Genomic DNA, 27,135 nt, shown 5'->3' with positions numbered 1-27,135 from the left:
TTGCGGTTTCTGTTAAAATGTCATTAAGTCATTCAGTTCTGTTGCCTTTATTCAGGTCTATCAGTCTGGGAAACACTTCATTTTTTACATATTCAAGCCACTCAGTTTACAGAAAAACATATTTTGTTACATTTTCAGAGCGCAGAGAAAACATTGAGCCACATCCAGACGACATACTGTTTCCCTTTTCTTAAGTTTCAAACAAAGGCAAAGTTAAAGTTCAAGTTTTGTTCTTTTAAACAGTTTAACGTTATACAGGAGCACCGCCACCTGTGGAGATGCGTTCATATGGGGCTCCTTGTATTTCACATTTCAATAAAAATTAATCACTCGGCCATCTATAAATGAAAAAAGAAAACAGGGCCATGCAGGGGAGGATATTCGCTTCTCTATGTTGTAGATATGCCCTACACAGATCAATATATACAACACGTAGAGTCTATTCGAGTTCATCACAGTTTCATATAAAATCACATCGATCAGTCAAAACATAAACTTATCACCAGATAAACAAACAGAGATCACATCAAATTTGTCACTCAAGATTATCTTAAATAAGCAGTTCACTGGTTCACAGTGTTCACTGGTTTATTAACCAGTGAACACTTAATGACTGAATTTAATGTTGATAAGGAGATTCGTCTCATGTCGTACTATAAAAATAGTTGGAGAACCGTTACCAGACGCCAGTAAGAACCAGGATCGATATCTGGAGCGAAACAATACCCAACTCCAAATGTTGTTTGCTCACAGCAGAAGAAAACTGTTCTTATTTCAAACATGTCCACAACTGTTTCAACTCTCTGTCGCTCCAGAGTTTCATCGCTGCTCAAAGTTCAGCTGAACCGGTAGTTTTACTGCCACTGCTGTTAATTTTCAATTTTTTTGTTTAAAACTTTTCCCCACACTGAGCAGCTGAAGGGTTTCTCTCCAATGTGGGTTCCCATATGTGTGTCACAGCGTGGTCATTCAGTCTGGAGTGTTTCTTACAAACTGAGCAGCTGAAACCAAATCTCATGTGACGAACAATGTTTTCCTTCCAAGGGAATCTTGCACCACAAATAGCGTTGGGCTGGTGTGGACGTTTTTAAACCGGTCTGATATTAAGCCAAACACTGCTCCTGAGTGGAGCATAACAACATTGTGTCCTATCAGCAAACTAGTGTCTCACTATCGCATAGCATGGCGTAATATCGGAGATCTCTGTCCACACTGCATCCATTGAATATGCACTTCTGTTAAACACATAACTATCAGCTGTGTCCTCGAGATCAGACTGGAGACCTCACCACTTCACAGATGGGTGAGTAGCTTACTTGCTATCTTCCCTCATTTGTAACATCACCTTTTAAACCAAAAAATACATCTGATACCGAGACATTTACTGGAAATGGCATACAGTATAGCCAACTGCAGGTAGCATTGCTTGTTTTTAGCAATAGTGTTTTAGTTTACCAGAAACGTTCAGCTACGTTGCGATCTCACTCCAACCAGCTGCCATCTTATTTAGGTTTCTGTGGTGAAATGAGAAAGTATCTTGGAGATAATTTCTCATTTCAACTTTATGAATCAGCTGTTCTTTATCTATTGTAGTGCTTTCAAAGCGAGCAACGCAGCATCTCATGAAAGTTCAGCTCGTCCTGTGCAGCCACCTTAGACACCTCGTCAGTTCCAAATCCATACGCCCCGTTTCCACCGAGCAGTGCGGTTCAGTTCAGCTCGGTGCGCTTTTTTTCTGTTTCCACAGTGAAAAGTTGTGGATGGTACCAATGGACCTGTTCCCTAATGTCCCCATGTTTGGTCCCCCATCTGTTGGGGTACCTAGCACACAGATCTGGTACTAAAAGGTGGAGCTGTGAACACAACACGCTGTGTTGATTAGCTTTCTCAAAGCTGTAGTCTGAGAAAAAATAACTTCACTCACTGGGCCGACTGCCAGCGACTTTTAAGGTGGAACGTTAACTTGTAATGTTACTCAATGCATGAGTTGATGACGTGAATCCATCAGCACACCTTAAATTTCACTGTGACAACTTTGACAATCACTTTAGTTTTTATAATGACAGACACTTTTAGTCATGAGTGGATCTTCAAGTGTTTGCATATATTAATCATATTAGTTTTGTGTACTGCATATATTCTAATCCTCACTTGGAGAAAAAAAAAGTGCTGTGGGCTACAGCAACACTAAACCCCTGAGCTTGCCTGAGAAGGACTAAATGCACAAAGCTGCTATTTTTTAATATCCCATGGAGAGAGACTCTCACTGCAGCCTGTTCTGTTTTGTTCTGAAAATGTCGGCGTGCAGCCTCGTTCTGTGGACGATAAACGGGGTGCAGACTTCCACCTGTGTCACCGTTGATGAGGAAATACAGCGAGTGCTGGGCGGAGCAGTGAGTGACAACAACCCCGCCCACATTTAAGAAGACTGTCTGAACAGACCGAGGGTCTAGGTACCATGTCTGAAGGGTTACTGTTGGTTCCAAAGGTACCATACTGAAAGTGTTTGGTGGAAACGGGGCGATACTAGCGCAGTTCTAAATTTCTTGAGACCAACTCTGTCATGTATCCTCTCATCACTCAAAAAACACATGAACTCTCCTATAAACAAACAGTGTGCGCTGCTCTGTCCATCCCACCTCTTCTGAAATTCGATCTCCTTCATGTTACCAACACCAGCCTGGGTTTGGCAGTAAATTGTGCATGGCTTGCTGGACTCTTGTGGCTCTGTTAGTCTGTTTATACACTTAATATTATGTTAAGAAAGTTGTTTTATTGCTTATTACTAGTACAGTACAAGTTGGACTTAGCGACGTGACACCATCAACACTGGTTGCTTGTGTAAGCTACTGTTTAATTGGTCGGGTTATGTTGAAATGACAAAAGCCGATTAAGCCAGTTTGCATATAATCAAACCAGCTCAAGCTCATACACTGAGCAACTCAATGGTTTCTTTCCTGTATGAATTCTTGTGTTCCTTCAGACTCCAGCAGACAAATCTCTTACAACACTCAGAGCAATTTCAGGTTTTTAGCCAGTAGTAAGTGTCATAAGACAGAATGGGACTTCATCATTTTTAAATGGGTTTATACATAACTGAGGTTCATCGGTTTGCGTACAACCACCATCAGTGTTCAGTCTCAAGTTCAGAAGACTCTCCAGCCTTGTCATCAGTCTCAGGCTGTAAATATGCTTCTGGATCTGAGCTCCTGGCTGGTTCTGGTCCTCCACAGTCCTCTCGGTCTGCTTCTGTTTCCATCTGTTCAGCTGAGCTGCTGGCTGGAGGCTCTGCCTCTCCCTTCTCCTCAGTCCGACTTTCACGAGCCCGATCAGACTGATGAATATCACACTGATGGTCTCTGAGTTGATGAGGCCAAGTGAATCTTTGGTCACAAACACTGCAGCTGAATGGTGTCTCTGCTGTGTGGATCATCATGTGTGTCTGTAAATGTTCACTCACTGAAAAAGATTTCTCAGCTGGGCAACTGAAAGGTTTTTCTCCTGTATCAGAGCTGCTGTCTTGCTTCAGATGTGTCCTGGGGCCCAATCTCTTCCCATACTCAGAGCAGCCAAATGGTGTTTCATCTGTGTGGCTTCGCATGTGAGTGTATAAATTTCCACTCTGTGTGAACGATTTCTTACAAACTAGGCAGCTGAAAGGTTTTTCCCCTGTGTGAGTGATCATGTGTCTCTTCAGGTGTGTCTTATGGTAAAATCTTTTCCCACACTCAGAGCAGCCAAACGGTTTCTCCCCTGTATGAATTCTCATGTGTATCTTCAGATTTCCACTTTCTGCAAATTTTTTCCCACACACAGAGCAGCTGAATGGTTTCTCTCCTGTATGCGTCCTCATGTGTGTCTTCAGATTCCCACTGTGACCAAACCTTCTCCCACATTCAGAGCAGCGAAATGGTTTCAAATTAACACGTGAATCACTTACGGGGACTTCATAACTTTCCAGAAAGTTAAAACCTGACTGATATTCTCTGGTCTCTGTCCAATCATCATCACTGTCATCAGTCTCAGGCTGTAAATGTGTATCTGGATCTGAGTTCCTGGCTGGTTCTGGTCCTCCACAGTCTTCTCCATCAGCTTCTGTTCCCATCTGCTCAATGAGTCTTTGATGAAGCTGTGAGGTCTGAGGTTCCTCCTCTTCATCTTCACTCTCCACAGGGACAATAGTAAAAGGGAACTCGGGAATATCAGCTTCCTCCAGCCCTTGAAGCTGCTCTCCCTCCTGACTGATCCAGAGTTCCTCCTGTTCCTCTTTAATGTGTGGAGGCTCTGGGTCCTCCTGGTCCACACTGGAGCTCCACTCCTGCTGCTCAGGGGGAACCTCTTCTTTAACCACCAACAGCTGCTGGACGTCTGCAGGAAACAGGAAACACACAGATGTTACTGAGAAATGTTGTCGTTCATTCACATCACAGCTCAAAAAATCCTTACTGAACTTCTACAGATCTCTGAGCATCAAACAGCTTCACAGTGTTCACTCAGCCATTCAGACTTTAAGTGAATCAGTCGCGGAGCCTGGGCTGCCTACAGAGACCGGACTTTTTCACAGCATATTCAGAGGACATGTAGCTAGCGGATTGTGAGGAGAGTTTGCTGTATGTGACAAAAACCTCTCAAGCTTTGGAAGACTTGGAGAGCCTTTAAATCACAGACAGACAGGCTGAAAAACTGTTTATATCCCAGAGCCATCACTGCACTCAATATGAACACTTAACATACACTGTGATCTCTTGTGCAATATGATACTATCGTCCATTAGCATTATGTGCAATGAAACATGTGGGCAATGTTTTGTTTTAGATGTTTTTTACATCCTTTTCATACATATATATATATACATATATATATATATATATACATATATATATATATATATATATATATATATATATATATATATATATATATATATATATATATATATATACATATATATATACATATATATACACAGATAGATATAGATACAATTGTTACATTAATTACATTCATTGTCATAGTGATCCACCTTGTTTTGTAATCAGGGTTTTTTTTTAAGGAGAGCCACCCAATTTCATTGTACTTCTGCAACAATAATAAAAGTCTATTCTTCTGTCTAAATTATCCTAAAGAGGCTAAATATTATTTAAAACACAGTTTCAGGTTTGTGAAACCTTCATTCTATATGGGAAGATCACATTAAACCAGGTCCAGGTCAAAAACCACTATACTTAGACTTGTCAAACCTGGACAAGATTTCCTGAGAGAAGTCAGAGAATATTTAAGACACTGTCTCAGATATGTCAACATTTTAATATACTTGATAAACTGCAAAAAAATAGTAATTATACTGACTGACATGCCAGAACATGGCATTTGATGGTAGAAATCAAGCCACAGCCTCTGAGGATGAACACAAAGTGCCAAAACTGCTGTTCCTCAACACAGAGCCTATGGCATAGGTACGGCGTGGATTTGAGCGTAAGTATAAATCCTGCATACGTCTTGTGTGTGATTTATCTTGGTTTCATATGAGCAGAGGAAATCTCGCTTGTCGCCAGGCTACCTTATACAATGTAAAGTGACATAGGCTTATGCTAATTACATTAGCATGTTGTATTTGTTTGGAAAACGTGTTTAGCTTAAGACAGTTGTTTTGTCGGTGAACCTTGTGAGCTGTAATGGAGCCAAATTTTCTACCGTTACCTTAGTTATACAATGTAAAATGCCATAGGCTTGTGCTAAAAACATTAGCATGTTGCATTTGTGGGGAAAATGTGTCCAGATTAAGACAAGTGTTTGTCTGTGAATGTGGAGTTATAGTGAAGCTGATTTGTGTACTTGTTGCAACTGTTCGTACTTCGCCATGTGTAACACGCTAACTACACCAGAGAAGCTAACGACACCAGAGAAGCTAACGACACCAGAGAAGCAAACGGTACCAGAGAAGCTAACGACACCACAGAAGCTAACGACACCACAGAAGCTAACGGTACTAGAGAAGCTAACGGCACCAGAGAAGCTAACGGCACCGGAGAAGCTAACGGCACCGGAGAATCTAACGACACCAGAGAAGCTAACGACCCCGGAGAAGCTAACGACACCACAGAAGCTAACGACACCACAGAAGCTAACGACCCCGGAGAAGCTAACGACACCAGAGAAGCTAACAATACCACAGAAGCTAACGGCACCACAGAAGCTAACGACACCAGAGAAGCTAACGACACCACAGAAGCTAACAACACCACAGAAGCTAACGACACCAGAGAAGCTAACGACCCCGGAGAAGCTAACGACACCAGAGAAGCTAACAATACCACAGAAGCTAACGGCACCACAGAAGCTAACGACACCAGAGAAGCTAACAACACCAGAGAAGCTAACAACACCACAGAAGCTAACGGCACCACAGAAGCTAACGACACCAGAGAAGCTAACGACCCCGGAGAAGCTAACGACACCAGAGAAGCTAACGACACCAGAGAAGTTAACGACACCAGAGAAGCTAACGACCCCGGAGAAGCTAACGACACCAGAGAAGTTAACGACACCAGAGAAGCTAACGACACCAGGGAAGTTAACGACACCAGAGAAGTTAACGACACCAGAGAAGCTAACGACACCACAGAAGTTAACAACACCACAGAAGCTAACGACACCAGAGAAGCTAACGACCCCGGAGAAGCTAACGACACCAGAGAAGCTAACAATACCACAGAAGCTAACGGCACCACAGAAGCTAACGACACCAGAGAAGCTAACAACACCAGAGAAGCTAACAACACCACAGAAGCTAACGGCACCACAGAAGCTAACGACACCACAGAAGCTAACGACCCCGGAGAAGCTAACGACACCAGAGAAGCTAACGACACCAGAGAAGTTAACGACACCAGAGAAGCTAACGACCCCGGAGAAGCTAACGACACCAGAGAAGTTAACGACACCAGAGAAGCTAACGACACCAGAGAAGTTAACGACACCAGAGAAGCTAACGACACCAGAGAAGCTCACGCGGCGTATAAACATCGACAGACTGAATATTTATTGAACAAAGCTGCAGTTATATTATTAATAATGAACTTGTAATGTTTAATGAACAAACCTGCTCTGTGTAACCGAAGCTGAGGGTTGAAAACAGCGTCCAGTAGTTTCCGTTGTCGCTCGTTCTCCTCTTTTGATCGACAAAGTTCCTCCTCGTACTCTGCTATCGTTCTTTCAAACAGCCCAAATATCTCTTCAGCAGCCGCAGTTAGTCGCTGCTTCACCAACGATCTCAGCATTTGGACTTTAGACATGTTCACACTTTAAAAACACAACAAAGACACTCTGCTAACACACGTTTCTACTGGACGCCATCTTGTTAAACTAATGTGACGTTGGTCACAGTGAGGAATACAGCTTCCGGGGCAGATGAAATACTGAACTTCAAAATAAAAGACCTGAAATGTAACACCGGAATTACTGAGAGAAAACACTTGTCGTACCTTTGAAAATGAAGCAGAATCCCATATCAGGACTTTATTTACCTCAAGCAGTAGAAACACTGTGAAAACCCTAAATTTGTGCTCTGAGATAAAGATTCTGTTATATCGTATTTTTGGTGTAATTTTCTGCATATCTTTTATTCATCTGTATCACAATTTGTTTGTAACCCCTGAAGGAAATGTGAAATAAAGAATATTTTAAAACAAAAAACAAAAAAAAAAAACACTTCTTAAATACTGATACTCATTGAGTTTGAACATTCATTCTTTAACTCCGACTAAGTTTTTGTCTCTGACTCTTTCAACCACAACCTGAGCCATCCTCAGAGAACACCTGGGCCCTATTTCAGAGAGCAGGATTAGTGAAAACTCTGAGTATGTTAATGTTCTGAGATGAGGGAAACTGCTGGCTTGCATCTAAGCCTGAGGCTGATCGCCTGCTGAGCGTGTAGCAGAAAGGAGAGACATGGCGTGTCCTTTGTGAATGAAGTTGTGGACATTGAGTCACAGTTTATTCAGGGGCTGCTGCATCAGGAGATGATGATATGGATGTCTCCCCGGAGGAGTGTCACTCTATCATTTATCGAACGATCTGTTCTCACATATATCAAATATTACACATCATGGATTTACATTATCATCGGAGCAAATTTTATGCATTGCCCTTTGATTCTTTTCTTTATAACATCAGAAACACTGAGCATATCAGCAAGACAGCAATTTGTCAGGCCGTAAGAAAAGTGACTCTGGCTCTGAAAAGATTTTTGCCCGTTTTAGCAGTTTTCCCGGGGCATACATCAAAAAGGATCATCAAAGACAGGTTCCACGGGGCACGGGGACTTTGTTGCAGCAGCCGCGGGTTCAATTCCAGCCTGCACTCTCTAACTGTGAGTGCGTCATTCCCCCTCTCTCTCCCCCTTAACGCTATGCTGTCTTGCCATTAAAGGCAACAAAAAAACAATCTTTAAAAAAGAAAAAAGGAATTCCACAGAATTGCAGGCTTGTCAGTTTTAATAGCATATTAATCTCCGTGGATACATGATGCAATGATTCATGAATACTTTTCATAAACGCAAAGATTCTGTGGTGTAATTGGCTCATTTATGGGACTCAACATCCCATAATAGCTCCATCTGAGAATGAAGGAGATTACGTGAATCGGAAGTCATTTTACAGCAGTTCAATTAACCTCAGCCGAATATTAACAGAATGACATAATTATAAGCAAAATTTCTACCAGTCTGTACGATATTTTTGTGATTGATTTTGAGTCGCTGCCCAGTGTGTTTGGGCCCCATCAGATTACAGCTGAACAAGAATCAAACGAAACTTCCACAGGGTGTCGGTGGCTTAGCGGATGGAGTGGGCGCCCCCTGTACTTTATTACATTGTCAAAGTTCTGGAAAAACCATGAACCAAACAAAAAAAGATGATGTAAGATTGTTTCCAACAATGTGACTGTGTGCTGGTGTTGCTCTGCAGTTGGAGGGGATGTGAATGGAAACATTCAACATACTAACGCACATACCATGAACCCAGATGTGTTAAACAGGGACGAGGAAAAAACAAGACATAACCCAGATGTGTTAAAATGTTACGTGACACTGTAAATGTAATATCTCCCAAAATCTTGTTGGTAGTGGATTATATTACTTCGGTACTGCTAAAACAAATATTACTGTCACCCCCAGCACACTTGTACACACTTTGACGCTTTTTATACCATGTAACCAGACTTTACAATTTTAATCTGTGACTTTTTTCTGCTAAAATTACAAATTTAATGTTGTAGATTTACGACTTGAGTCTCGAACTCTAAGATGTTTTTTTTTCTTTAACATGGCCCTTATCCTCCTTTGTGATTCTATGGCTCTGCTTGTGCGGTGGTGTCTGCATCACTCTGCAGTTACACCTTTAGAACACTAGTCAGCGGTGAGGTTTCTGTGAAGTGCTGTGAAGTTTAGTTGATTCAAAACACACAGTAAAGACAGTGAGTCCATGTAAATTGTGCTCTCCGGTGAGCTTGTGAAGAAAACCCCCAGTCCTTGGTGTTTGTGGCTTTCTCATGAGGAATAAAGATTCAGAGAGAAATGTCTCAAGTTGTAAAATGATTTTTATTCCCTCAATTCCGGTGTTTTCCGTCAAATAATATAGTAAAAGGCAAAAATGAATTTAAACCAAAAATGTTAAAATTCAAATTTTTTGGGAAAAAGTTAAAAATAGTTTGAACTGGTCTGGATAGGTTTTGTAAGCCATTCAATTAGGCAAATCTGATTTTAAATTTGGTTTTGTTAAAATGTATCACCTGAATTTGCATCTTTTTATTTTTCAGTAAAGATCAGTCCAGAAACCGTCTGACATTAACTGCTTTGGCTTCCTGTTCAAGGCCCTGTGAGAGAGTTATTACGGGTCCCTCAGGAGAGCAGATGCTCTTCAGCACAGGCCAGCTGCCGCTCCAAGTCAACTTTCACCGGCGATGAGTTTCACAAAGGAAGATAAAAGATTCAATCTGATGTTCAGTTTCCTGCCAGAGCAAAAAAACATGATTCAGAGAGACCAGGGCCTCTGAAAGAAGGCCACGATCGCCAAATGTTGTCTCTTTTTATACGCTCTCAAGCCCAGTTCTTGATGACACCACGGACAGGTTTTCAGTAAATTCAAAACACAGTTGGCTGATTGACAGTATCTGTCCATCAACGTCACATGGCCCTCCCATGTGGCATTGATGGACCCATGATATGACTCATGTTTCACTACACGTGAGCTCAACCACAGTGCACGCACGCACACAAACACACACACACACACACACACAGCTCTGCATGCTGTGACGTATGAGTCAAACCTAAGCCCAACAAAACAACAATCAAAAATAAAACATGGTAATATAAAAATCATACAGTATCAGCCTTATGATGTAGATATGATGTGAATATATGTAAAATGAAAATACAAGCATTTTAAAGCAACTTAAATTTGTTCATGTTTCCATGACATCCATGTTGAGCGGCGCAGCTGTAAGAGTTGAACTTAATGATTTAAACGACAGTGTGACCAGGAGAGATCCAAACTGTGACTCGCAGTCGCATTTTGTGACCGTGGAGCTCCAATGCGACTGGCAAATAGTATAAATACATGAACTGGAGAGGCCTAAGTTTGTTACCAGCTTACAGTGAATAAGTCCTGACATTTAAAAGGCGCCGCTGTAACAGTTTAACCTTCTGCTAACAACTGACAGGAAGCTACAAGTTCACAGCAAAAACATGACTGAGATTATCTGGTCTCTTTCCAATCATCGTCACTATCATCAGTCTCAGGTTCAGAAGACTCTCCCGTCTTGTCATGTGTCTCAGGTTGTAAATGTGTATCTGGATCTGAGTTCCTGGCTGGTTCTGGTCCTCCACAGTCCTCTCCTTCAGCCTCTGTTTCCATCTCTTTTCCCACACTCAGAGCAGCTAAATAGTCTTTCTCCAGTATGAGATCTCATGTATGTCTTCAGATTGCCTGTTTGAGAAAATCTTTTCCCACTCTCAGAGCAGCTAAATGGTCTTTCTCCTGAATGAGTTCTCGTGTGAGTAGTGTGGACCCAGGAAGACGAGCTGATTGCCAAGGCATTCAGCTAATGGGGATCCTTAAAATAAAGAAAATAAACAAAATGTGAGCCTTCAGATGATCTTTTTGCGAAAATCTTTTCCCACACACAGAGCAGCTAAATGGTCTTTCTCCCGTATGGGATCTCATGTGTATCGTCAGTGCTGAACTGTGACTATATTTTTTCCCACACTCAGAGCAGCTAAATGGTTTCTCATCAGCACTATATTCCAAATCACTAACAGGTCTTCATCATTTCTAAGAGAGTTTAAGCCTGACTGATATTCTCTGGTCTCTGTCCAATCATCACTGTCATCACTCTCATCAATCTCTGATTCAGAAAACTCTCCAGTCTTGTCATCAGTCTCAGGTTGTAAATGTGTATCTGGATCTGAGTTCCTGGCTGGTTCTGGTCCTCCACAGTCCTCTCCATCAGTTTCTGTTTCCACCTGTTCAGTGTGTCTTTGATGAAGCTATGAGGACTGAGGAACGAGAGAGTGTTTTGTCTTACCATCATGGACCACCTTCAGCGTACAGGGAAAGAGCACAGAGTATGTCAAATCCAGATCTCGCAGCTTCTTCTTCTATGGGCCAAACTGCCGACGTTTCTGGACAAGAGCAGCACTGAAGTCCGGGTTGATAAGAACTCGTGTTCCGTTAAAAACAAGCTCCTTCTTTTCCCTGGAGAGCCTCAAGATCTTTATCTTGTCCTGGAAGTGGAGGAACTAAACCAGGATCGGCCTTGGTCCGGCTCTGGAGTTAAGCTTGATGAAGGATGAACGGTGACAACGCTCAATGACAGGAGGAGTGGGGAAATTCACTTCACCGAGGAGCAGCGGGATCAAGCGGTTCATGAAGCTGAGGATGTCCCTACCCTCAGCCTTCTCGGGGACATTAATGAAGCGCAGGTTAGAGGCCCGGCTCTTGTTCTCAGCGGCTTCAGCTCGATCTTTCAGGTGGGCATTATCATTTTCAAGTGTTTTGACACGTTGTATCAGGTCCTGTACATTGTCTTCATTGGAGATGACTCTCTGCTCCAGCTCAGTAACTTGTTCTCCAAGTGTAGAGAGTGAGCCTTCAATTTTGTTGAGGCTAACTTTAATAGTTTCAAGCTTGGAATCCATATGTGAGATCATCTCAAGTTTTATTTGTTGCATCCCCACCCAGATAGTTTGGAGGGAGATAGTGTCTTGGTCATTGTGAGGCCTGCCACCTTCACCCACACAAAGAGGAAAGCAGTATGGACCAAGAAAAGTTTGTGGTTTAAGAAAAAATACTCCAATCTTTAGAGGCACCACAAGTAGCTTTAAATATCACCAGATGAAAAAGTAGTAGATTTGTCCCACATGGACCATAGCATTCAAATGTTTGAGCCAGCAGACTTCAGCTTGTGACACACACTCACACCACAGCAGCCATCTTGGTGGTCATACATCTATTACCATACCATCTCTAGGGTTTACAGAGGATGGTCCCAAAAAGAGAAAATATCCAGTGAGCCAAAATGCCTTGTTGATGCCAGAGGTCAGAGGAGAATGGCCAGACTGGTTCAAGATGATAGAAAGGCAACAGGAAGTCAAATAAGCACTGGTTCCAACCAAGGTGTGCAGAAGAGCATCTCTGAAGCAACAACACCTTGTCCAACCTTGAAGCAGATGGGCTACAGCAGCAGAAGACCACACCAGGTGCCACTCCTGTCAGCTAACAACAGGAAACTGAGGCTACAATTCACACGGGTTTTCTCACCAAAACTGGACAATAGAAGATTGGAAAAACCACATTCAGATGGAAGCATGGATCCATCCTGCCTTGTATCAACGCTTCAGGCTGCTGCTGGTGGTGTAATGGTGTGGGGGAGATTTTCTTAGTACCAACTGAGCATGGTTTAAACACCACAGCCTACCTGAGTATTGTTGCTGACCGTGTCCATCCCTTTATGACCACAGTGTACCCATCTTCTGATGGCTACTTCCAGCAGGATAACGCACCATGTCACAAAGCTCACATCATCTCAAACATGACAATGAGTTCACTGTACTCCAATGGCCTCCACAGTCACCAGATCTCAGTCCAATAGAGCACCTTTCTATCTTTCTAATACCTTTTTAATCTGTGACACCAAGAATTAAAAAGGGGTCCAATCTGGTACTAGCATGGTGTACCTAATAAAGTGGCTGGTGAGTGTAATCCTGAGACATGTACTGTATTATGATGCAGTAAAACATGCTACAGATATGACTGCGTCTTTGTGTCAAAATGAGGTGTTATAACAGATAAATACAAAATACATATATGGACATCAGATTTACTGCTCTATTTACAGGAAGTAAACACGTTACCTGTGTCCCTTATGAGTTAAGAAATCCCACTAAATTGTTAAAGAGCATGTTTGTCCTATTACATATCTAAAGAAAAAAACATGATGGCCAGAAGTAGAAATAGCTAACGGCACCAGAGAAGCTAACAACACCAAAGAAGCTTTCTTTTCTTTTAATAAACTGAACACATATTAATGAACACACAAGATTCTGTAGAGAATTCATACATATAATACAATAAACATTGTCAAATTAAATGAAAGAAGAGGATTTTTTTAAACGCAAATAAAATATTGGGGATTTATGTAAAAATATACATAGAGACATATAAACATTATATAATGAAAGATATGTAGGCTATGTTAGGTGAATACTCCTGTCAGTGACCCTGACCACTGGCATTGGCAAAAAAACTGGAGTTGGTCCCCGGACGCTGCACTGCGGCTGCCCACTGCTCCCAGTGTATACAGTAGGATGGGTCAAATGCAGAGGTCAAATGTATGCAATGTGCTGAGAAAGGAGAACAAAGAATCTTCTTCTAATAATTTTTTTAATAACTAGGAGATAACAAAAGAATAAAGAGATTTCAAAGACTTAAAAAATAAGGGACATGAATCAAAACAATAAACGAGATATATCCCCAGTCATGCACACCCACTTCTAATAAACTCAGTACTGTTTTTCAACACATATATTGTTTTGTCTTCATTCAATGTAGTTAGCACATATTGTTATTGCGCCATTGGTTTTGGCCTTGGTGCCCCAATAAATTTGTATTTATCAAAGGCCAAAGTGCCCTTGCCCTAAAAATAACTTAATTCCAGGCCTGTAATGGTGTATTTCCTCTCCTGTTTCTGTCCTCTGAGGGGCCAGTTGCAGCGTGCTGCTTTTTTATGTGCTGCTGCCTCCATTGGCTGAGCAGCGAAAATATGCACCACACAGCCAGAAAAAAAACCTCTTAAGCAGGGCAAGTAAGAATTTAGATGGGGCAAGTAGATTTGGGAAGTACTTGCCCGGCCACTGACGGCTCCGCATGAGACGGCAAACTTTTCCCCTCAAAAAATGGCATGACATGACTTGTCACCACTCATCGCGATTTTGGACTTTGTGTGTTTAGGCTGCCCTGATGCAAAATCCATAAGGAATGAAAGAAAAACGATTCCGGATTCAGGAAGCCGAGAGCTTCACATGGTTTGATAAAGTAGTGCGCCTGGGAGATACCATTTAACAGAGGAGGGAGGGAGCGCAGACGCCGGTGTCTGAACGGAGTTAAAGAGGTTAAAAAGGGGATCCAACCCGGTACTACCAAGATGTATCTAATAAAGTGGCTGGTGAGTGTAATCCTGAGACATATATTATGATACAGTAAAACATGTTACAGATATGTTAAAACAGATAAATACAAAATACATATATGGACATCAGATTTACTGCTCTATTGACAAGAAGTAAACACGTTACCTGTGTCCATTATGAGTTAAGAAATCCCGCTAAATTGTTAAACACATATGTTGTTTTTATCCTGTATGAGTTGTCATGTGTCTCTTCAGAGTAGCTGGCCAAGAAAATCTTTTCCCACACTCAGAGCAGCTATATGATTTTTCTCCTGTATGAGTTGACATGTGTGACTTCAGAGTATTTGAGTGAGAAAATCTTTTCCCACACTCAGAGCAGCTAAATGGTTTTTCTCCTGTGTGAGTTCTCATGTGTGTCTGCAGAGCACCTAACCAAGAAAATCTTTTCCCACACTCAGAGCAGCTATATGGTTTTTCTCCTGTATGAGTTGACATGTGTGACTTCAGAGTTTTTGAGTAAGAAAATCTTTTCCCACACACAGAGCAGGTATATGGTTTTTCTCCTGTATGAAATCTCATGTGTTTCTTCAGATCTCCACTTTGAGAAAATCTTTTCCCACACTCAGAGCAGTTAAATGGTTTTTCTCCTGTATGAAATCTCATGTGTTTCTTCAGATCTCCACTTTGAGAAAATCTTTTCCCACACTCAGAGCAGGTAAATGGTTTTTCTCCTGTATGAAATCTCATGTGTGAATTCAGATGACCTGACTGAGAAAATCTTTTCCCACACTCAGAGCAGCTAAATGGTTTTTCTCCTGTATGAAATCTCATGTGTTTCTTCAGATCTCCACAGTGAGAAAATCTTTTCCCACACTCAGAGCAGCTATATGGTTTTTCTCCTGTATGAAATTTCATATGTGAATTCAGAGCACCTGACCGAGAAAATCTTTTCCCACACTCAGAGCAGCTAAATGGTTTCTCATCCACACTACATTTCAAGTCATTGACAGGGTCTTCATCATTTTTAAGAGAGTTTAAACCTGACTGAGGTTCTCTGGTCTCTGTCCAATCACCACTGTCATCAGTCTCAGGTTGTAAATGTATATCTGGATCTGAGTTCCTGGCTGGTTCTGGTCCTCCACAGTCCTCTCCATCAGCTCCAGTTTCCATCTCTTCAGTGTGTCTTTGATGAAGCTGTGAGGACTGAGGTTTCTCTTCATCATCTTCACTCTTCACAGGGACAGGACTGGATATGGACTTGGTGATATCAGCCTCCTCCAGCCCTTGAAGCTGCTCTCCCTCCTGACTGATCCAGAGTTCCTCCTGTTCCTCTTTAATGTGTGGAGGCTCTGGGTCCTCCTGTTCCTCTTTAATGTGTGGAGGCTCTGGGTCCTCCTGGTCCTCTTTAATGTGTGGAGGCTCTGGGTCCTCCTGGTCCTCTTTAATGTGTGGAGGCTCTGGGTCCTCCTGGTCCTCTTTAATGTGTGGAGGCTCTGGGTCCTCCTGTTCCTCTTTAATGTGTGGAGGCTCTGGGTCCTCATGGTCCTCTTTAATGTGTGGAGGCTCTGGGTCCTCCTGGTCCACACTGGAGCTCCACTCCTGCTGCTCAGGGGGAACCTCTTCTTTAACCACCAACAGCTGCTGGACGTCTGCAGGAAACAGGAAACACACAGATGTTACAGAGAAATGTTGTCGTTCATTCACATCACAACAACTGATTGAATACAAACACACACAGCAGGTGAGTCGAGCTTGGTGGTCACACGCACCGGTCCTGCCCTGTATGTATAGGTCACCTAACTGTTCTTTTCAATGACCACTTTGATAAGGGACAATAAACACATGACAGAGAGCCCAGAATTAATGACAATGTAATATCACATTGAATTCCAATTTATTTTAAGACTAACTGTGAAAAAATAAATCTGTCACCTGCTGTTCAACTTTGAGAAACTGTGACATTTGAATTTGTGCCACCAAACAATTCACAATGTTCCTGTTCCCCTTCATCCTGATCAGATAAGCTCAAGTACCCTTTCATTTGTACCACCTGTCATGTTCCAAATAAAGTAACACTACAAACATGTACAATATTTTTTTATACAATTTAACTGTTCATTTTTGGTTGATTGGTCCAGTTGCATTCATACTGCTAGCACTGGTGTCAGATGCTGGATCTTTCAGTCATTTCTTTGTTACATTGTAGATTCTCACTGAAGGCATCAAAACTATGAATGAACACATGTGGAGTTATGTACTTAACAAAAAAAGGTGAAATAACTGAAAACATGTTTTATATTCTAGTTTCTTCAAAATAGCCACCCTTTGCTCTGATTACTGCTTTGCACACTCTTGGCATTCTCTCCATGAGCTTCAAGAGGTAGTCACCTGAAATGGTTTCCACTTCACAGGTGTGCCTTATCAGGGTTAATTAGTGGAATTTCTTGCTTTATCAATGGGGTTGGGACCATCAGTTGTGTTGTGCAGAAGTCAGGTTAATACACAGCCGACAGCCCTATTGGACAACTGTTAAAATTCATATTATGGCAAGAACCAATCAGCTAACTAAAGAAAAACGAGTGGCCATCATTACTTTAAGAAATGAAGGTCAGTCAGTCCGGAAAATTGCAAAAACTTTAAATGTGTCCCCAAGTGGAGTCGCAAAAACCATCAAGCGCTACAACGAAACTGGCACACATGAGGACCGACCCAGGAAAGGAAGACCAAGAGTCACCTCTGCTTCTGAGGATAAGTTCATCCGAGTCACCAGCCTCAGAAATGGCAAGTTAACAGCAGCTCAGATCAGAGACCAGATGAATGCCACACAGAGTTCTAGCAGCAGACCCATCTCTAGAACAACTGTTAAGAGGAGACTGCGCCAATCAGGCCTTCATGGTCAAATAGCTGCTAGGAAACCACTGCTAAGGAGAGGCAACAAGCAGAAGAGATTTGTTTGGGCCAAGAAACACAAGGAATGGACATTAGACCAGTGGAAATCTGTGCTTTGGTCTGATGAGTCCAAATTTGAGATCTTTGGTTCCAACCGCCGTGTCTTTGTGAGACGCAGAAAAGGTGAACGGATGGATTCCACATGCCTGGTTCCCACTGTGAAGCATGGAGGAGGAGGTGTGATGGTGTGGGGGTGTTTTGCTGGTGACACTGTTGGGGATTTATTCAAAATTGAAGGCACACTGAACCAGCATGGCTACCACAGCATCCTGCAGCGACATGCCATCCCATCCGGTTTGCGTTTAGTTGGACGATCATTTATTTTTCAACAGGACAATGACCCCAAACACACCTCCAGGCTGTGTAAGGGCTATTTGACCAAGAAGGAGAGTGATGGAGTGCTGCGGCAGATGACCTGGCCTCCACAGTCACCGGACCTGAACCCAATCCAGATGGTTTGGGGTGAGCTGGACCGCAGAGTGAAGGCAAAGGGGCCAACAAGTGCTAAACACCTCTGGGAACTCCTTCAAGACTGTTGGAAAACCATTTCAGGTGACTACCTCTTGAAGCTCATGGAGAGAATGCCAAGAGTGTGCAAAGCAGTAATCAGAGCAAAGGGTGGCTATTTTGAAGAAACTAGAATATAAAACATGTTTTCAGTTATTTCACCTTTTTTTGTTAAGTACATAACTCCACATGTGTTCATTCATAGTTTTGATGCCTTCAGTGAGAATCTACAATGTAAATAGTCATGAAAATAAAGAAAACGCATTGAATGAGAAGATGTGTCCAAACTTTTGGCCTGTACTGTATATATATACATAAAAGATCTGTTTCCTCTAACACTGTCCCGGCCCAAACAGCAAACAAAGCATGCATTAACAGGAAGCTACCCCCCCAGGTGCTGTGCTCAAACCACTGTTGTATTTGTATTTTTGTATAGTATAGTATAATTCTTTTGTTCTACAGAAACCAGATAAAAACAATTGAATTTTGGTGTTGAGGGACCTGTTTTATGGGTTTTATGGTTTCTTTGTGGGGTTTGACTGAGTAAAAGAAAAATATTTGTTTCATGTGTCAAACCGCGACAAAAGATTTGGACCTATTTTGTTTGTTGAAGACAAGAAGAAGATATTGACTTGGTTTACATTTTGTGCTGCTGAACCACCGAAAAGCTTTTTGGATACTATTTAAATAAAAAACAAACCTTATGGGACAACTTGGATGTATTCTTTTTCCTTTCTATCTTAATTCTGTGCAAAGTATCGTATCGGACTCGGTTTCAAAATAAAGGACTCGTATCGGATGGGGGGGGCATTTTATTTCTGAGCTCTGTTTGTTGTTTGAGCGGAGGCGCGCTTGCCCAGAAATGGTGACACAGACGTGCTATGTGAATTTCAAAATAAATGTGTACCTTTAAGATGACAATATGGATCGACGTTTTCATTTTGCATCGATATAATCGGATCGTTAATCAATGAATCGATGTATCGATGTGGATCGATGTATCGTTACACCTCTAGTAGGCAGGTAATATTGTAAAGAAACAGAGAGCCGCACTTGATCCTGATCAACTTGATAGACTTGTGTTTCTGGCATATTATATCAGAAATTACGACGGGCCGTTCGGCTTGATATTGGTTCTGTTTCAACTTGCTACGTTTTTATTTCAAAGCTGTCGGAGCTCCCTCCTGCTGTCTATCATTTACATTTTACATTCAGGGAGGCTTTTTTTCTAGGTTACGAATACTGTAGCACTACCACAGAAGCTAACGGCACCACAGACGCTAACGACACCACAGAAGCTAACGACACCACAGAAGCTAACGACACCACAGAAGCTAACGGCACCACAGAAGCTAACGACACCAGAGAAGCTAACGACACCACAGAAACTAACGACACCACAGAAGCTAACGACACCACAGAAGCTAACGGCACCACAGAAGCTAACGACACCAGAGAAGCTAACGGCACCAGAGAAGCTAATGACACCATAGAAGCTAACGACATCACAGAAGCTAACGACATCACAGAAGCTAACGACATCACAGAAGCTAACGATGCCACAGAAGCTAACGGAACCACAGAAGCTAACGACACCAGAGAAGCTACTGACACCAGAGAAGCTAACGGCACCACAGAAGCTAACGACACCAGAGAAACTAACGATGGCACCAGAGAAGCTAACAACACCAGAGAAGCTAACGTGGCTTTAATCGTCGACAGACTGAATATTTATTGAACAAAGCTGCACTTATATCATTAATAATGAACTTGTAATGTTTAATGAACAAACCTGCTCTGTGTAACCGAAGCTGAGGGTTGAAAACAGCGTCCAGTAGTTTCCGTTGTCGCTCGTTCTCCTCTTTTGATCGACAAAGTTCCTCCTCGTACTCTGCTATCGTTCTTTCAAACAGCCCAAATATCTCTTCATCAGCCGCAGTTAGTCGCTGCTTCAACAACGATCTCAGCATTTGGACGTTAGACATTTTCACACTTTTAAAGTACTGAGCGTTTAAATACGAACTCTTCCAAGTGTGCTGTTTTAAGCTGAATGTCTAGAGATGTTTGAGCTCGTGATGTTGCGCGCTGTGCCGATGCTTCCAAGCCGAGTATGGAGGATCTTAATCCAGGAAGTGTTTCGGCGATGCGCGGGTTTTTTTCTTCTTCTTTGAACTTAAAAGGTGCATACCGCCACCTACTGTACCGGAGTACGTAGAACAGGATCTAGTTTTACTTGTATGAGAATAAATAACTAAATAAATAAACAAATTCAAACAAATAGTAACAATAAATAAATAAACAAACAAAACAGTCAGCAGCTATATTCTATGAAACAAACCAGTACTAAGAAATCTATTACTCCCCTCTGCATTCCCCACACCTTATCTCCCTTGGTTCCCTGTATCTCTTCCAAATTCCAGTCTCGTCCTGCCTCTCTCACCCTTTGTTGTAACGTAATCTTTTCTTCATTATATTTAGTACAGTGCATAATTACATGTTTCACATTTTTTAATTTATTACAAATTGCGCAACCCTGCAAATTTACTTTTTCAATAAAAATAAAGTTGCCTTCAAACCAGTGTGATCTAATCTTAATCTTGACAAGACTACTTCCTCTCTTCTACCTCTTCCCTTAATGCTCTGTGCTCTAACTGTGTTTTGTATTCCATAATAAGTTCTGCCCTTACTGTCCTCATCCCACTTGTTACAGTTGGTAAACAATGGAGGAGAAACTGGTGGTAGCTGTTGTTCGATACTCAGAGCTGTATGGCTTGATGATAGACAGCAGGTTGTCAAACTGCCCCTGAGTCATCCTAAAATAATTCTGTAAACGTCCATGATGGAGGAGAAGCTCCTGGACCAACTGGTGCTACTCCCCATGATCCATCCTCTTTTTTAGGGTCTCATGTACCCACACAGATCTCTGTTTATCTGCTGATAGCCTCTCACCCTCAACCAGAGCTACAGACAGTACCCTCTGCCTCAACATTTTTAACAACTAGCCTAAATAAAGGGTAGATTGATTACACTGGAAGGTTAGTGTAAGGGGATGATGGGGTGGTTGCCTGGCCACCCTGCCCTTTTCCAATAGTGGCATTCAAATAAAAAAAAGGGCAGTAAGAAATGTATTTACAGTAAAAAAAAACAACAAAAAAAAAAAACACATCATGACAGCTAAATATAGATTACAGTATTAGAGCTAACTGCAAAACAGATATAATCAAAAATAAAATAACAAAGTACAAGTGGTTATGCCGGATTTAACCCTTTGAAACCTGGAGAGACATCAGTTCCCTTGTGCTGCGTCCAGACGCCTTTCTTAAGCGTATAAATCTTTGAAACCCGAGCAAATTGGTTCAGTTTCTTTCGAAAAAGTCCTTACAAGGCAATGAGCCCCTCGGCAAATATCAAGAAAATAGCAAAACGTTTTTATTTTTTATTGCATAAAACCTGTAAAAAATGTACAGGACTACATAGCAGGAAATATTTTTGCTGCTATCAAATGTAACTACTTAGAAAAAGTAGTCCTGCTCTAATTTTTGTGTTGTTTACAAACCATAGCTGGGTATTTTGTTAAGAAGAAGAAGAAAACCTGTAAATGCACTAGTCAAAGCATTCTGTACATTCTTCAGTATGATATGGTTGTTGGGAAAATAAATGTAGGAGCATTCTCAGAGGCATGCCTATTTTCATTTGAATAATCTTTTTTAACAAGTCAGTTTTGTACAATTTTTCATTTACATGGTGACGTATCATGCAGCTGTGTATTTTCAGTAAAAAAAATTGTTGGTAAAGAACTGTCTACTTCAATAGAAAATTTGTTGTTTGCACAGCAGAATATTTTGTAAAGCAAGAGAGGGAAACCTGTAATTGCAGTGAAAGTATTTTTGCTGTTTTCATTCTGTTATTGCTGAGAAAGGAACATACTCAGAGACATGCCTATTTATATTTATGTTATTTAAAAAGGCAATTTATATGGTACGACAAGGAGACCCTGTCTTAGCATTTTATTCTGATCACAGTAATTAAAGTTTTTGTGATATCTCACATGTGGCTTCAACTTACAACTGAACATTTTGTATTGGAAAATACAGAGACATACAGTACAGGCCAAAAGTTTGGACACACCTTCTCATTCAATGCGTTTTCTTTATTTTCATGACTATTTACATTGTAGATTCTCACTGAAGGCATCAAAACTATGAATGAACACATGTGGAGTTATGTACTTAACAAAAAAAGGTGAAATAACTGAAAACATGTTTTATATTCTAGTTTCTTCAAAATAGCCACCCTTTGCTCTGATTACTGCTTTGCACACTCTTGGCATTCTCTCCATGAGCTTCAAGAGGTAGTCACCTGAAATGGTTTCCACTTCACAGGTGTGCCTTATCAGGGTTAATTAGTGGAATTTCTTGCTTTATCAATGGGGTTGGGACCATCAGTTGTGTTGTGCAGAAGTCAGGTTAATACACAGCCGACAGCCGTATTGGACAACTGTTAAAATTCATATTATGGCAAGAACCAATCAGCTAACTAAAGAAAAACGAGTGGCCATCATTACTTTAAGAAATGAAGGTCAGTCAGTCCGGAAAATTGCAAAAACTTTAAATGTGTCCCCAAGTGGAGTCGCAAAAACCATCAAGCGCTACAACGAAACTGGCACACATGAGGACCGACCCAGGAAAGGAAGACCAAGAGTCACCTCTGCTTCTGAGGATAAGTTCATCCGAGTCACCAGCCTCAGAAATCACAAGTTAACAGCAGCTCAGATCAGAGACCAGATGAATGCCACACAGAGTTCTAGCAGCAGACCCATCTCTAGAACAACTGTTAAGAGGAGACTGCGCGAATCAGACCTTCATGGTCAAATAGCTGCTAGGAAACCACTGCTAAGGAGAGGCAACAAGCAGAAGAGATTTGTTTGGGCCAAGAAACACAAGGAATGGACATGAGACCAGTGGAAATCTGTGCTTTGGTCTGATGAGTCCAAATTTGAGATCTTTGGTTCCAACCGCCGTGTCTTTGTGAGACGCAGAAAAGGTGAACGGATGGATTCCACATGCCTGGTTCCCACTGTGAAGCATGGAGGAGGAGGTGTGATGGTGTGGGGGTGTTTTGCTGGTGACACTGTTGGGGATTTATTCAAAATTGAAGGCACACTGAACCAGCATGGCTACCACAGCATCCTGCAGCGACATGCCATTCCATCCGGTTTGCGTTTAGTTGGACGATCATTTATTTTTCAACAGGACAATGACCCCAAACACACCTCCAGGCTGTGTAAGGGCTATTTGACCAAGAAGGAGAGTGATGGAGTGCTGCGGCAGATGACCTGGCCTCCACAGTCACCGGACCTGAACCCAATCCAGATGGTTTGGGGTGAGCTGGACCGCAGAGTGAAGGCAAAGGGGCCAACAAGTGCTAAACACCTCTGGGAACTCCTTCAAGACTGTTGGAAAACCATTTCAGGTGACTACCTCTTGAAGCTCATGGAGAGAATGCCAAGAGTGTGCAAAGCAGTAATCAGAGCAAAGGGTGGCTATTTTGAAGAAACTAGAATATAAAATATGTTTTCAGTTATTTCACCTTTTTTTGTTAAGTACATAACTCCACATGTTATCATTCATAGTTTTGATGCCTTCAGTGAGAATCTACAATGATGAGAAGGTGTGTCCAAACTTTTGGCCTGTACTGTATATCGTGTATCGCAATTTAGCCTAAAAATACAGAGAAATGATTTTTGGTCTATATTGCCCAGCCCTACATTTATGAATCCTTAAAACCTCCATCTGTTTAGCTGAGCTGCTGGCTGAAGGCTCTGCCTCTCTGCTCTCCTGTTTGAAACCCGAGGGAATTGGTTTGGTTTCTTTCGAAAAGGTCCTTACAAGGCAATGAGCCTCTCAGCAAGAAATTTCAAGAAAATAGCAAAACATAACAAGAGCTGAAAAAGCTGAAAAAGAAAAGAAAGAGGGGGATCCAGTTGGTCAAAATCGGGAACAAATTCTGCCATGACTACTCCAAACAGAGTAACTCCTCGTGTTTGTAAGCTCGCTTCAGCGGTAACTTCCTGCAACAACTCAAATCTCGCGAAACCAACTGCCGAAAACACCAAAGAAGAAGAATCTCACGAGACGTGAGATTTCAGAGCCAGTCTTTCACTCTCTGAGTGAGTGTTTTGACTTGCCACAACAAACATGTCTGAATTTTTACCCAATTTTGACCAACTGGATCTGGATGAGCCATTTGAATTTGATGATTTATTTGAACATGGACTACACGGACGCAGAGCTCATTGAAATTGAAGAGTGGATGAGCAGAGAGAGAGGGAGCAGCAACAGGCAGAGGAACATGTCCGAATCCAGCTAAAGGTAAACACAGACGTTCATTTCTCCTTTCCGTTATGTTGTTGGATAATTATGAGTGAGTGTAATCCTGAGACATGTACTGTATTATGATGCAGTAAAACATGCTGCAGATATGACTGCGTCTTTGTGTCAAAATAAGGTATTAAAACAGATAAATACAAAATACATACATGGACATCAGATTTACTGCTTTATTTACAGGAAGTAAACACGTTACTTGTGTCCCTTATGAGTTAAGAAATCCTGCTAAATTGTTAAAGAGCATGTTTGTCCTATTCATATCCAAAGAAAAAAAAACATGACAGCCAGAAGTAGAAATAGCTAACGGCACCAGAGAAGCTAAGGACACCAGAGATGCTAACGGCACCAGAGAAGCTAACATGGCTTTTAAACGTCAACAGACTGAATATTTATTGAACAAAGCTGTAGTTATATTATTAATAATGAACTTGTAATGTTTAATGAACAAACCTGCTCTGTGTAACCGAAGCTGAGGGTTGAAAACAGCGTCCAGTAGTTTCTGCTGACGCTCATTCTCCTCTTTTGATCGACAAAGTTCCTCCTCGTACTCTGCTATCGTTATGAATAAATCATCCATGTTTAGCAGCGCAGCTGTAAGAGTTGAACTTAATGAGCTAAACGACAGTGTGACCAGGAGAGATCCAAACTGTGACTCGCAGTTTTGTGACCATGGAGCTCCAATGCGACTGGCAAATAGTATAAATACATGAACTGGAGAGGCATAAATTTGTTATCAGCTTACAGTGAAAAAATACTGACATTTAAAAGGCGCCGCAGTAACAGTTTAACCTTCTGCTAACTGCTAACAACTGACAGGAAGCTACAAGTTCACAGCAAAAACATGACTGAGATTAACTGGTCTCTTTCCAATCATCGTCACTATCATCAGTCTCAGATTCAGAAGACTCTCCAGTCTTGTCATCAGTCTCAGGTTGTAAATATGTGTCTGGATCTGAGTTCCTGGCTGGTTCTGGTCCTCCACAGTCCTCTCCATCTGATTCTGTTTCCATCTTTTTCCCACAATCAGAACAGCTATATGGTTTTACTCCTGTATGAGTTGTCATGTGTCTCTTCAGATGACCTGTTTGAGAAAATCCTTTCCCACACTCAGAGCAGGTAAATGGTTTTTCTCCTGTATGAGTTATCATGTGTCTTTTCAGATCACCTGACGAAAAAAATCCTTTCCCACACTGAGAGCAGGTAAATGGTTTTTCTCCTGTATGAGTTATCATGTGTGTCTTCAGATGACCTGTTTGAGAAAATCCTTTCCCACATTCAGAGCAGCTAAATGGTCTTTCTCCTGTATGGGTTCTCATGTGTGCCTTCAGAGTACCTGCCTCTGAAAATCTTTTCCCACATTCAGAACAACTATATGGTTTTTCTCCTGTGTGAGTTCTCATGTGTGTTTTCAGAGCACTCGACTGAGAAAACCTTTTCCCACACTCAGAGCAGTTATATGGTTTTTCTCCTGTGTGAGATCTCATGTGTGCCTTCAGAGCACTCGACTGAGAAAACCTTTTCCCACACTCGGAGCAGCTAAATGGTCTTTCTCCTGTATGAGATGTCATGTGTACCTTCAGATGACCTGACCAAGAAAATCTTTTCCCGCACTCAGAACAGCTATATGGTTTTTCTCCTGTGTGAATTCTCATGTGTGTTTTCAGAACTCCACTTCTACAAAATCTTTTCCCACACTCAGAGCAGCTAAATGGTCTTTCTCTTGTATGAGATGTCATGTGTACCTTCAGATGACCTGACCAAGAAAATCTTTTCCCACACTCAGAGCAGCTATATGGTTTTTCTCCTGTGTGAGTTATCATGTGTGTCTTCAGATGACCTGTTTGAGAAAATCTTTTCCCACACTCAGAGCAGCTAAATGGTCTTTCTCCTGTATGAGATGTCATGTGTACTTTCAGATGACCTGACCAAGAAAATCTTTTCCCACACTCAGAGCAGCTATATGGTTTTTCTCCTGTATGAGATGTCATGTGTACTTTCAGAAGACCTGACCAAGAAAATCTTTTCCCACACTCAGAGCAGCTATATGGTTTTTCTCCTGTGTGAGTTCTCATGTGTGTTTTCAGAACTCCACTTCTACAAAATCTTTTCCCACACTCAGAGCAGCTATATGGTTTTTCTCCTGTGTGAGTTCTCATGTGTGCCTTCAGATAACTTACTTGAGAAAATCTTTTCCCACACTCAGAGCAGGTAAATTGTTTCTCATCAGCACTACATTTCAAGTCACTGACGGTGTCTTCATCATTTCTAAGAGAGTTTAAACCTGACTGAGGTTCTCTGGTCTCTGTCCAATCATCATCACTGTCATCAGTCTCAGGTTGTAAATGTGTATCTGGATCTGAGTTCCTGGCTGGTTCTGGTCCTCCACAGTCCTCTCCATCAGCTCCAGTTTTCATCTGTTCAGTGTGTCTTTGATGAAGCTGTGAGGACTGAGGTTTCTCTTCATCTTCACTCTTCACAGGGACAGGAGCGGATGTGAACTCCTGGTCCTCTTTAATGTGTGGAGGCTCTGGGTCCTCCTGGTCCTCTTTAATGTGTGGAGGCTCTGGGTCCTCCTGGTCCACACTGGAGCTCCACTCCTGCT

At 41.8% G+C, this 27,135-nt stretch overlaps 1 protein-coding gene across 1 annotated transcript; it reads right to left on the bottom strand.

The window, feature by feature from the left end:
- LOC117245877 (uncharacterized) lies at nt 1-27,074 on the bottom strand. The gene is given in 7 exon segments (XM_078164748.1): nt 1-4,368; nt 7,103-7,301; nt 11,148-11,298; nt 11,802-12,288; nt 14,898-16,392; nt 25,240-25,244; nt 25,390-27,074. Coding segments are annotated over 7 exon segments (5,136 nt in total). The 5' UTR covers nt 26,948-27,074; the 3' UTR covers nt 1-3,127.
- Between the last annotated feature and the right edge of the window lie 61 nt (nt 27,075-27,135).

This window comes from Epinephelus lanceolatus, chromosome 22, assembly GCF_041903045.1.
Source record: "Epinephelus lanceolatus isolate andai-2023 chromosome 22, ASM4190304v1, whole genome shotgun sequence".
Classification (NCBI taxonomy): Eukaryota; Metazoa; Chordata; class Actinopteri; order Perciformes; family Serranidae; genus Epinephelus; species Epinephelus lanceolatus.
This window is presented reverse-complemented; position numbering and strand designations above follow the sequence as displayed.